Here is a 13,718-nt window from a genome sequence, read left to right as displayed (position 1 = left end):
ACATTAAGCATGATTGATAAAAACAGTGAAGGAAGATTACCACTGAGAAAACCACTACCTACCAGTTCATGTTTTGTTTCCTTAATACATTTCTAATGGTACCTACCTCATGTTGACATCCTTCCTCTGCTATGGTGCTGTCCTTACTGAACGCTGAAACGACAGACAAAACCAGGTGAAAAAAAATTATTCAGCATTCAACTGCTGAGCCAAGGACAGATAAATTACCGCCACATCCCCAGCAAAGGGTGATCAGGCAGAAATTTATGCTCGGGGATGACACGAACGTCACGGACCACTGCCATTCCATGAAGCAATGCGCCCAGAGTAGCGGCAAGAAGCAGATGACAACTTCCCATCTCCACTTCCCCTTCAAGCAGATGGTGAATCCATGACTGCTTAACAAGTTTGGCATGTGAGAAATTGGATTAATCTGGTAGCTGCGCATGTATGGTTAACAAGTTTCTTGTTTCATGAATGGAAAACTGCCAGGGGGGTCACAATGGGGAAACAGTCTTCAACTTTGACTGTTACACCACAATACAAAATTTCCATTTCACTGGTGCATAGTGAATTTGGAAGAAACATTGGTTACAGATGCTCAAGCTTTGAAATGCGGCATGCATTCTGGAGATTATCAGGGGCCCACAAGAAATGCTAAGCATGTTACAAATATGTAACTTCAAATTTCGGCAATGCTCTTTCAGAAAATGACATGATTGTGTAATCCAAACAATCCAAGCATTTTTACAAGTCATTCAAGAGTGGATGGTCCACAAAAATGATCATTCTCCAATATTTCATTTACAAATGAAAATCATAATACAAGTAACTGCCTGTTATGGAACCCATGTTGGAACATTTTGTGTACTCATGGCAGACGTTACCAACTGTACAATGTATTTTTTTCGGGGGTGCAAAGTCAGCCCAAATTTAAGTGTAATTTTACCTGAACTTTTTACTGACCTCTTCCTTTTCTGTATTGTTATGCTCTCAGCTCAAGAGGTCCTTAGACAGGGGCCCTTTGATAGGTAACTTCCATAAAAAGAGAAGATCTCCAGAAGTCAAGCACATGAGCTTTTATCACAATACACTGGCTACAGTCCTCAAAAAGCAGCATTTACAGTGACAATATGCACTCGGCAGCTTAACTGAGTGAGGTGTGCTGATTATAGTACGATACAAAAATTGCAACTTAAAATTTGGATAAACAGTTGCAATCTGTTCCATCTTCTCCTCAAACTGATGGTGAGATGCAACGTCATGATAAACCCACTTAATCCTGTCTGATCCATATGCGGAGTAGGAAAGCTCCACTATACTCAATTGGCCAATGATTCGGGCTCTGGGCAAGACATCAGGCTGGGTGGCTAATGCTGTGGTTGTGAGTACGAAAGTGATATATGGCGCTTATGTTTCATGGAGGAGGGTAGGAGCTGGCCAGCCAATTTGTATACATAGCTGCAGGTATGCCATCTCACATGCAAAATGGATTAATGATACTAGGAAATTACATTGCGTGCACTTGGGAATAAGCTTGTTGCATGCATGTTTGGATGGTTTCTGTAATGGCATATATATTGTAAACATATGCAACAATATTGCATTAGATTTGAAACATTTCAAAAGTGATTTTTTGAAAAAGGCAAAATAAAATGAAAACATTTCAACTGAACATATTTCAGAGTTCAATGCATTAATTTGCAAAAACACTGTGCTGAATTTTCATATGATCATAGAATTTCTGGGCACTAATTATTTTTAGGAGTGACGACAATGTACAAAGAATAGTTTCCATATAATGTGCATGTACATGGACTCTCATATTTAAAAGTCACACAGAATACTAATGTACTGGTACAGTATTGTACAAATTCGGCAGGCATCACTTGCCACATATACAATCACAAGAGGGCGTTCTTTCATTGTCAGAAAGATGCAAATTGAAAAATGTCATTTAATTTTAAGCACAACACATGAATGTGTGTTCGTTTTATTAATTTCATGATTTTTTCAACTTCGATGAGTCATGATACCATAAAAACCAATATTTATGAAACTGCTCAATAGTTCAAGTGGACAATTGTGAAACGAAATAGTCATGCATCCCAATTATTTTCAAGAGTTAAAAGAGAAACTGTAAGGGGCAAAACATTGCACATATGCAATGCTCTGCATCAACTACAGGGTCTGGGATCACATACCCTGTTCCAACATCTGTGCCTTCCAGGTATCTGTATTTGAAATTTCAATTTTTATGAATACTTGTACATGAACATGTTCATGTCTGTACACATTTGACACTGAAAGAGATTGCCCAAAAGCGGGTTCCCTCCAAAAAGAGTGCATCCACTGTGTGCCCTCTCCCCGTCTGATGGTGAGACCCCCTTCCCTTAGGTCGGCCACTGTATTTAACCGAGAGTAAGACTCGGATACTGTAGAGAGAAGCGCTCAGAGGTGCAACAGATCTAGCACTATGCCTCTGAGAGCAAGAGATGTAAAAGGTATCAGACAGTTTATACCGTAAGTCTTTCTGCGGGTACAGATATGAAACCCAATGGATACATGTACATGTATGTGAGTGAAAAGTATCCATGGTAACTCAAACACTTTCAGGGAATTTTAGAGCCCAATTCAATTCCAAGCACAGGAGTGGACAACCATACAGTTATGGGGCTTAGTAATGGCAAAAATATAATGTACAATGTATGTACATGCTCTTTTTAAACCATTTTCTGAGTGTCACAAGTTATCAATGTAATTTGATTTTTTTGTGATTAACAGTGTGTCTACAGCATGTCTGCTACTCAATGTCTTGAACAAAATGGCAACTTGAATTTTCCAGGTTTTGTTTAAAATAAGTGCAAAGAATGTACATCTCTGTAAAAAAAAATCCTCTGAAAATCCGAACTTTCTCTGTGCTTAGGCTATTACCTGTCCATGCACTTTCATTGTGTATTTTGGTTAACTGTGCAAAAGTGACAGACAAGTCTAACCTGTCCTGCAAAGCTTACACTCATCACATTTAAAAACAGAAACATGTCAGAGAAAGTGTGAAAGTATTGTGTCAATCCTTACTATAGTGGCTTGACAAAATCCAACTTTTATCTTGACATGAATTAGCAGAAAATGACTTGACACTTGATCTGGGAAAAATAATGACTTGTGACTTGACTTTACATGGAAAATTGTATCATTGACAGCTGTCACTACATATTTACAGGACATCATGCCCATTTTGACCAAAGCAATTGAAAAAAACCCTGTTCAGGAAGAACACATTATCCACAGATCTACAAGTAAGGTGTAACTCATGGGTGCCATGTAAATAGAGGGCGCTATTCAACTTAACCATGAGGGCAACTGGATGGCACTGTACTGAAGGATTTTAGCTAAGTTCCCAGCAAAATGTCTTGGACATTAGAATTAGCACTTAAGTGTAAGCGGCCAACTATGGGAACCAGATCTTTTAGATCCATCCATAATTCCGCACGCACATTTGATGTAAGTATATGAGGGTCGAAATATGTCATCAAAAAAATCTGAGGTTCAGGCTCAAAGTCTGAGAACTCTCCTAAACATTTTACAACAGAAAGCCAGAAAGGGGAGAAGCCAAGTGACTTCGGTTACCACCTCAAGGCCAAATTGGTCTGCAAATATGACTTACCATTGAGAGTGAATAAAAATTAAGGCCATGTATCCGGTGGTGTGTTTAGTGCACATTATTAATTAGGTACTGGCGAAAAATCCAGTTGGGTGTTTTGTGCGCAAATCTCCTTGTATTTTGGGGACTTCCTTATGAGTACTGAGAGTCCTCAAAAATCCAGACAACATAGGCCTACATGTACAGTGCATATTAACTTCAGATGTCTAGAGGCCTGATGTTCCATTTGACCTCGGAAAGAAGACAAGAGACTGCTTGTCTTTGAGGTCTTGGGCATCATATCTCACCTCTACCCACACTGACCCAGGTTAACTTCCAAACCAACCCACTCCAGACAGAGCTCACAAAATGCATTTACTCCCAATCTGAGTGTGCAGGTTGCAACTACTCCTACTGTTCTCTGGGGTTTTCCCCTCCCACTTCTTGAAACATAAATTTCCGCCCTCATTTCCTTGATTTACCCTCGGGACCCCAGGCAGAATAGTGCTGCAGGCTTAACAACATTCCCAGGATGACATAAATAAGTCCGGTTGTCATTTAGAGTGCTCTTAATGGACCTTCATCCTTATTTATGTTGGAAAAGCTCCACAAATCTTGCGACTAAAATCTTTGGTGCAGATGTTTTATACACGAAGTCGACCCACTTTTGAATTTTGGCCATGGGAAGTTTCGGAGTAAATGCTGCAGTAAGCCGGTGTGTTGGAAGAAAATGAATGCAAGAAGCATCAACCTTCTAACATTACACGTACATTACTCTCCCTTGTTCACCACTACAGGCAGTACCATACAGGTAGGCAATGTAGCAGGGAAACAGGATAATGATAGTGAATTCTGAAAAGAAGCAGCGTGTGGGAAAAACAAAGTTTAAAAAATGTCATCCAATGTTGGGAATATATAAGCTTGTAACCTCTGAAGGAAGTAGTGCGGCCACTGAACAGCACATAAATCCTTCTAGCCTTTGGGCTTAAGTTGTGGTCGAGTCCATCACTGGTCTTTTTTGAAATCCTTTCACGGAGTCAATTAACAAGAGCAGTCACATACACGTGAGGTGAACCATGGCAAAGGAATGCTTTTGTCACAGTTCATTTAAACAGCCTGTGACTTGACTTTCAACTGGATAACTTATGCTGGATTTGTGGTGGACTTGATGGGACTTGTGTTGAACTCAACAAGATGTACTACACTGATTTTGGCTGCGAGAAAAATATATGGTCAAATTCTGAATTTAACGGACTGTATTTCTTTAACTTGTGATAAGACAAAAACACAGACATCCGACACCGTAACAAAAATGGTGGGTACTCAGTTAGTCCATTGGGAAGAGGTTACATGTATTATTCAAAAGCTTCTCCCTCAATTCATAACCTCCCTTTCAACAAGAAAACAGAACTTGTCATGGATTAGTTTCCAATAAAAATGAAGAGGAAAAAATAATGTTTGCATCTTGACATGTCTGGGAATGATTCCAAGCTAACTTCTGGTTTATTTAATATCACATTACACAGTACGAGGCACCTTGCGATGGACTCTGCAAATATTGTATATAAATTTGCCTTCAGATTTAAAAAACAGAACAGATGGTTCGACAGGTACCATCAGCAACCAGTGGGCCTATGTGTTTCAGTGCCACACACTTTCACTTACATCGTCTGAAATTCTTGAGTGAGATTCTCTTCTTGAGTTGCTTCATTCTGCTTGCTGGGCCATTCTTTGGTCCATTCATTTCCATGTGGACATCATCTGGAGAAATCAGAAATTGAAATAAAAAGTTGAGAGATTCATACCTACAGTTAACTTGTATCCTTGGGTACATGCTTGTATTTCTTTAAAACACAGAAAGAAAAATTGCATCGGAAGTATACAATAAGGAGTGTTTACAGTATGGTACCATCTAGTGGCAAGCTTCAACACGATACCAGACATACCATATATGTTCTCTTATGTCCACATCCCTGTTATTTCTTTCCGTTTCCTTCCTTCAAAACAGTTCACATTTATACATGTATTTCCTGTCTCTCTGAAAACTATTGGAATTCCCCAGACCAAATGGAAAGTGCATGCATGTATGTAACCATTCCAATAGGGAAGACATTCCCTTGAGCTCTTCTGTATTTTTTGCACAGTCCTATAAGCTTCTACTTGTCCAAATTAGTAACATGAATACAAATGGGGATTTGCTCCTTCCCAGGGTACATTGCTGATGTAGGCCTACAAGTATAAGCACCCCGGTGAGAAAGTTTGTGTTGAAAAAACAGCACAAGGGGGATGTGAGAAGCCCCTTCAAAATCAGGGGTCTGCGACATGAACAGGATGGCTGATGCTGCTTGAGCATAACTTCCTTATACTCGTAATGTCATGTTTACACAGTTGGATTTTGATTTCAAGAGTTCTAGATATTGCATTAACTTGAATCCTGTATGAACCTAAGCGAACATGACCAACTTGTCCAGAAGATATCACGACTGTGCTGTTACCATCACTGTCTATGCACTTCCTCTCTCTCTCTCTAGCATTTCAATTTCAGGGATCATTTGGCAGTGTGTGTGTTTGTTAACTGACACAAGCTTCCTGGAATACAAAATCTGACTCGTTTGCTACATGTGAGTACCGTACATGTACAGCAAGTCAAATTAACCGTAACTATCCTGAAGTCTCAAACGGGCATTCGGACTACTGCTAGCAAGGGCTCAGACCTACGGACAATGCTTGAATGCCAATCAGGCTGTACTAGTACATGTACATTCTCCTTTCAAAACCAGAGACGAGGAAAAAATTACGTGATTTGAAAGCACAACATATTTCAGAAGAATATATGATAGGTCTCCAAAGAGCAGAGTTATGAAAGAAGCCATATTGGGTATTAAACAAATTAAACATTTCCATCAACAAATACTGCCTACAGATGAACTCTGCAATGAAACACTTTGGTTTATCAGGAAAAAAATTGAATCCTGCCTGCACATTTAGTTTAGCCCAAAGGGCACAAACACAAGCTGGCAAATATGGATTATTAGCCAGAAGTTTAGATAATGCACAGTGGTGAATAAAATTTTGTTCCCACCATTTGTACAGGATCCCAGCCAAGGTTTGTGAGTATTCGTCATTTGGCAGCAATACCACTGGCAGCTGCAATTCTGTACGTGCACATGTGCAATACATGCATGATATCTTTTTAAATGAACTTCGAAATCATGTTTGTCTCATCTTTTCAAGTTCTTTTCCCATTTGAGCACAACCCATCAGGTTGACACAGTGCTTCTTTCCTCGCGTTTCACCTCTGCCGGCCAGGTTGGATTCCCGGGCTCGGTCCACATGTGGATTGGGTTTTCAGTCCCTACCTGATTCCGTGGGTTTTACCCAGACTATTCCTCTGGGGTTGTCATCCCACCTCTAAAACTGTAACTGCTCCTCACTTCTCCTCTCTACAGATTTCTTCAGGCTTGCGAGCTACAGTGTCTGGAGATACTTTCAAGAAATACTTGGTTTCATTACCACAAATACACTGTACTTACATAATGATAGTAATAAAATATAATTTTTAACTGCCATATACTGCCTAAAAGGTTTTACTATTGACCCTCATTAGACTCAGCCTAAACAGTTAACAAAACTGCTCCTGGTCCCCACAGAAAATGGAAAATTGAGCAGCATCTTAAACATCTCCCCATGAGCTAGGCAATGCAAACCAGTGTATTGATTGAAAATATATGATCAATAGGCCCCCACAGAATTTGTACCATACCCTTGTGGAGAAAATAAATATGTGAGGTCTACAATTTCACAGCGACCATATTACATTTTTTACTTCCATGACCTTCTACAGGATGGTCATTAAAATGTCAGGTTTTTTTTCTTGTTTTTTTTTTCCAATGACCACCTCTGCACGTACACTGTACAAGTACCTACCAGTATGTGTACGTAAAAGAGACAGACCTACATGTATTTTACCAAGAAACACCTTCAATAGGGCAACCTGAGCAAACAACCTGTGTGGATAGTATAAGCCTACATGTATGCTTGTTTGCATGCATCTGGCACTGAGTGGGCACCAGCTATTTCAAAGCTCTGAAGCACACTGGCATCTGCACTGGGTAGCTGCACCAATCAGTTGTCACCCTAGACTCTTCACTGGTCACCAACGAGGGTGCACTGGTGCAGGGAGTAGATAACCCTTTACAAACTAAAAACCAAGTCAATATCAAAAATTTGCACCCTTTCTGTTGGTGTTACAACCCTTGAACTTTTGGTCAACAACATAGTTTATCGGAAACTATTAGGACACTGAACAGTACGTCTACAACAGGGCCTACGTACATGTACATTTGCACCTGTAAATGTACCAACATGTACATGTGCACACCAACACATATACATATGTATGTCTATAAAGCCATTTCATTCAATGAATCCCAGACTGATCCTGTTACCTTTAACAACTGCAGTATGATGCATACATGTACAAGTACAGATGTGTATGTAACACTTTCGGCACTATTACCAGTACATGTACAGTACAGTGATATTATTTGTATCATTTCGATCATGTCTCATGGTGGGGGGGGTGTGGTCACTGAGCGGCTGTAAAACACCCCCCTTAACTCATGGTATTATATCAGGACTGCATACACACTGTACACCTTTGGAATGGTTTCTATTCCTGTCGCTCTGGGCATGTGCACACAAACAGTTGGAACAAATGTAATTTACAAATCCACTGAAACACATGCACAACTTTCACTTGGTTTTATTTGCATTTCTGACTGTACTCACGGACTTGCACAAGCTGTCAAAACTGTTGATGATTCAGTCAATCTTTGTTTTCGTTGAAAAGATACAGTGCTTTCATTTGCGCATCCATATACAAGGTACAGACAATGCCCAGAATGAAACCTGTACTGCCCTACACTGGGTGCATGCACATACAGTGTATTAGGCTCAAGCTAAGGACAATTCCAATCACCTATTAAGTTTTTGTTGCCGCCTTAATGGATTTCATACCTACCTAGATCTCTTCATATTACATGTAGACCTACACGTACATGTATACCTGTGGTTATCTTCTAAAAGTGTTTATTCTCTAATACATGAAAAGTGTATTTGCCAGTAAAATTCCTCAACAAATCCACAGTGCCGCTGACTGACAGGAAAATGGAAACACTGGGATTTTGATTCTGTGTACCCGGTACAATATTACATTAATCTTCTCATGTCTCCTGACTTATGTCTCACTGTAGACACATGTATTTTGTAACACATTCTACACTGGGTAAAAACTGCAAAGCAGCGGACTAGTAGCCAGTATTTTTAGTTTCAAGTATGTTTTGTCCTTTGCTAGCTTTCATCTACAGTACATGCACACTATTATAGCTTGATCTTGGGCCCCTTATTTCACTTTGGATATTAAGTTGCGTGTAATTCATAAACTCTCAAAAATTCCCCATCCCAGCAATTTCTTTCAGTGCGCGTGAAGTATACCGATATGTAAAATTTATTTCAAATGGCCCAATCTGGATGCCGGCCGTGAAGTTAATTTCATTTAATCAATATTACACCAAATGCAAAGTGGATAAACAAATACATGTATACAGCTGAGGTGCACAAGGTTAACTTTAAAACATATCTTCCAGACAATAAAGATGTTATTTGTCTGGCTTAGTTTAATGAATGGTCAAATGAATGTTCTTTGCAAACACGTATGCAACAAAAGAAACAACAAATTAAACCCCAGGCCAAAGTACTTTTGGTAGAGTAGTGTTGCAGTTTTGGTAGTGTTGCAGTCTTAATAGTGTTTTAGTAGTGTTGCACTTTTAGTTGCAGTTTTAGTTGTGTTGCAGTTTGAGTAGTGTTGCAGTTTTAGTTGTGTTGCAGTTTGAGTGGTGTTGCAGTTTTAGTTGTGTTGCAGTTTGAGAGGTGTTGCAGTTTTAGTTGTGTTGCAGTTTGAGTGGTGTTGCAGTTTGAGTAGTGTTGCAGTTTTAGTTGTGTTGCAGTTTTAGTTGTGTTGCAGTTTGAGTGGTGTTGCAGTTTTAGTTGTGTTGCAGTTTGAGTGGTGTTGCAGTTTTAGTAGTGTTGCAGTTTTAGTTGTGTTGCAGTTTGAGTGGTGTTGCAGTTTGAGTAGTGTTGCAGTTTTAGTAGTGCTGCAGTTTGAGTAGTGTTGCAGTTTTAGTAGTGCTGCAGTTTGAGTAGTGTTGCAGTTTAAGGGGTGTTGCAGTTGGAGTAGTGTAGCAGTTTTAGCAGTGTTGCAGTTTTAGTAGTGTTGCAGTTTTTGACTAATGATCAGAGGATCGAGGGTTCAAATCCACCCACAAGCTTATTCATAATGTTGTGTCCTTGGGAAATCATCTCAACAGGCCTCTCTCCACCCCAGGTGAATAAATGGGTAGCAGCATAGCAGGGGAAGAGGGCTGTGCATCTTGTGATGGACTTGCATCCTATGCAAGTCCATCTTGATAAGTTGGCTTGGAATAGACTGCCTTCTTTGTTATTGATGCTCTTACCAGTACAACTTTGTACAAGGTGAATGTTGTTGCACTGTGTTCTGTAATGCACTGTCACATTAAAGGTAAATGCCGGCTGAATTTCAAAATCTTTTAAAAACTAAATTCAACACAGTACAACTGACAATACAACTGTCTCACTAATGTCTTTCATGAATACTTCCCAACAGATTCTAGCATTAATTAAAACACGGCGTCAAACCTTCCAGATGAAAGGTGTAGCACTGAAAAAATTCAGGTTTTATCCCTTTTAACCTAAGGGCTCTGAAGCGTCCATTTATACATATTTTTCAACCTTCAAAGGACATAGGGTTAATGGGGTCTACACAGCAATCAATGATGCTGTTAATTCAGTTTACACATACATAATGCATTATGTTGGCAAGCTCAGTCTCATTGGTGTCTAATGCTTGTTGCACATATTGTCAATATGTATGAGCACAAACATTTCACACTCAACAGCTTTTGGCCCTGGGCAAAAGTCAGGACCTCCTAGCAGGCACAACCTAACCTGGGTGGTTTACTGGATGAGCCAAGAAGTCTTTCAACACTCAAAATGGATTGGAAGCAAATTGGATTTGATTACAGGCAGCTGTAGGCCACATGCAAAAAAAAAAAGCTGCCACAAGAAGTACAGTATGGCAATACACAAGAATCACAGATGGTTGAATAAATGACATTGGTCACTCTAAAAATTTGGGTCTTTTCTCCCTCTTCTTTTTTTCTTTACTTTCTTTTTTGACTGATGCTGTCTTTTATCCATGATGACATACTACTAGAAATCCTTCACTGTATGTTTTATACCATCTTACATCTGGAGAATTTATATAAAGTACACGTAGAATATACTTGTACCCAACTATTTCAAATGTTGTTTTATGTGGAAAGAAAACAAGCATCTGACTCCACTCGCCTCTGGTATCAAATTAATACCCCATCAAATGCTTCAGTGGTTTATTGGGAACATGTACCGGTACAGTACAAATGGACAACAGAACAGGGGAACAAAAATGTACGGTTGAAGCTGGCAGGAAGTAAAATAAACTAGATGGGAAAGCTTGTGTAAGTAACAAACAGGAGGCGATCGGGCGGATTTATCATGTCACAGAATTTGGTTGCATGTCATCGGAAAGTCTCATTTTGGTCTCATCGTTTGTGTGAGTCGCATATGACATACAACCCTGAAGTACATGTACAAGTATACACGTACATGTACATATCAAATGAAAAATCAAAGAAAAGAAAAACAAAATCAGACAAATGCTGATTTTGTCACCAAACAAATGCTGAGCTGTCTCAGAAATATTTTTGTCTTCCAGTCTTTAAATCTGTGGAAAATTTAACCGCGGTACACTTGTTCTAATTGCTATCATTGTCATATGTATTGTTATATGTATCTACCAATATTCTAGTGATTACAGCCAATCTTTGCTACAGACATCAACAGGCAACGCATTTTTGACATTTTGTAACCTGTTGCTGGAAGGCAATTGAATATTTCATGATGTCACCAGAACAATTTTGGGTAACACCATCTTGTGGAAGACTAACACCGTTGAAGAGAAATTTGTATATGTGTGTACATACTTCCAATCATAAATGACTCTTGAATGTTTTTCCGGTTTTGACCAGAAGCTAAGGCCAGGAGATTTTACGTAAACATAAGAAATTCACTAAATTCACTCTATCACTTGCCGTAAAATGTAAGATGTCAGGAATCTCAAGGCTGATTTTACACTGATTTTTAACGATTAAAAAATATAAAATTTAATCCAATGTAATTTGGCACCTGATGACATTGTAATGATGTTAAATATGCAGTACCTGGGGTCCCGGCTCAAGTTCACATCTTAAACAGAATTACTGTCCAGAAAAATAAAAATAGAAAGAAAGATGGAAAGAAAAATAATTTGAACAATTCTAAAGAGGCAACTGTGCTGTGCCAAATCACCTAATTACTGGACTGTAACACCAACAAATGATAAAATTTATCATTTTTGAAGTCAAGTATAAACTTAGATAAAAACCGTAATCATCAGAACTTACAAATCACAATTTGAAATTGTAAACATTCGCGTCTTCTCCTTGCCTTGTCAAAGCACTTCTCTTTGACTGCTTGTTTTTTGTGTTCCAAGCATGTGACTGAACTGTGAGTGTTTATGCACTTGCGCCGGCAATCGTGCACTTTCCATTTATACACATCAAGAGTTCAGATTCTACCCTCTACTCGTGTACTATGACAGGACAAATTAGTTGGTGTTTGGGAGTAGGTGGGTAGTTGTGAGTGTACAATGTACATGTACATGTAGGTGCAATTAATTTGAAAGATTATTTGTATCCAGAATTCGAAGAATAAGAAAATCCGGATGGATGATGGGGATAAGAAAGAAATAGAAGGCAGCCGCCGTTCAGGAGCTCAAGAGGAATGTGTACAAGAGTGGAAGTGAAGTGTTGATGACAATATTTCAGGAATCAAATGTAATGTCTATTTTTCTTCATCTGAATCTCTTGTTTGAGTTTAGGTTTGCAGAAGTCGTTATCCCCATCATCCATAGAAGAGGGTAGAATCTGAACTGTTGAAGTGTATAAATGGAAAGTGCACGATTACCAGTGCAAGTGCGTAAACATTCACAGTTCAGTCACATGCTTGGAACGCAAAAAACAATATGACAATATTTCAGGAATTAAATGCAATGTCTATTTTTCTTCATCTGAATCTCTTGTTTGAGTTAACGTTTGCAGAAGTCATTCTAGTTATTACTTCCTTTAAAGTCTTAATGAACAACACCTGAATTCAAACACTCTGTAAGTACCGTGCCGTGCAGTACAAAAAGCCAAAGCTTTTACTTGGCAATTTTAACATGCAAAAAATTATCACCAACAAAACACCACCAGTCTTTGATGCAAGACAGAGCTCAGAGAATAATACGATTTAAACTTGAAGGTACATGTAATTCCAGAAATTAGGGGTCCTTGTTTTCGTGGGCCTGTCACATCTGACATTTGACTTTGTAAGTTCAAAACACATTTTCTAATTTCCAAGAGTGATGAACTTATGCAAATTACCTGCCAAACAAATAGCAATAGTTTGAAATCAATTCCGGTGTCACATGGAGTGACTGTGTTTTGTTTGTAATTTGTATTTTTATTTTTGAACCTTTGCATGGTGGATGAAACATGAGAAATGGGTGTGCCGGTACACCATGGAATCAATCTCTTTTGGACAAGGTGTGGTTCTTACTCACCGGTTCTTTTAAGAACTACACCTCGTCCAAAAGAGATTGATTCCATGGTGTACCCGCAAACCCATTTCTCATTTTTATTTTTGGTGTATAATTTTTTTTCTTATGAATGTATTTAAAACTCACTTTTACCATTTTTATGCTTGTAAAATTCTATTGTACATGTACTATTTGATTTTTAATAACATAAATGTAAATCCCTGTGTAATTCAGCCCTCGGGCTGCAAACATGTGATTAAATAAACCTACAATAATGAGAAAAATAAAGAACACTCCTGTTATAGATAGCAGCAGTATCTCCCTGGCTGTGTTACTCGT

The 13,718-nt window shown here is 38.8% G+C and overlaps 1 protein-coding gene across 3 annotated transcripts in view; it reads right to left on the bottom strand.

Annotated features, from left to right (window-relative positions):
* The window catches only part of LOC110990322 (cyclin-dependent kinase 5 homolog), a 54,196-nt gene that overhangs the window by 33,640 nt on the left and 6,838 nt on the right, over window positions 1-13,718 (bottom strand). For all 3 annotated transcript variants that reach the window (XM_022255261.2, XM_022255254.2, XM_087134072.1), the window contains exons 2-3: window positions 5,309-5,404; window positions 107-153 (exon numbers count right to left, since the gene is read on the bottom strand). In XM_022255261.2, coding sequence (XP_022110953.1) covers window positions 107-153; window positions 5,309-5,404 — 143 coding nt within the window. The remainder of the gene's footprint in view (window positions 1-106; window positions 154-5,308; window positions 5,405-13,718) is intronic.

Source organism: Acanthaster planci, linkage group LG03, assembly GCF_054643075.1.
Source record: "Acanthaster planci isolate LZ-2023a linkage group LG03, COTS_SCS, whole genome shotgun sequence".
NCBI classification, from domain to species: domain Eukaryota; kingdom Metazoa; phylum Echinodermata; class Asteroidea; order Valvatida; family Acanthasteridae; genus Acanthaster; species Acanthaster planci.
The sequence above is the reverse complement of the archived record's forward strand: the minus strand, read 5'-3'. Positions and strand labels throughout refer to the sequence as shown.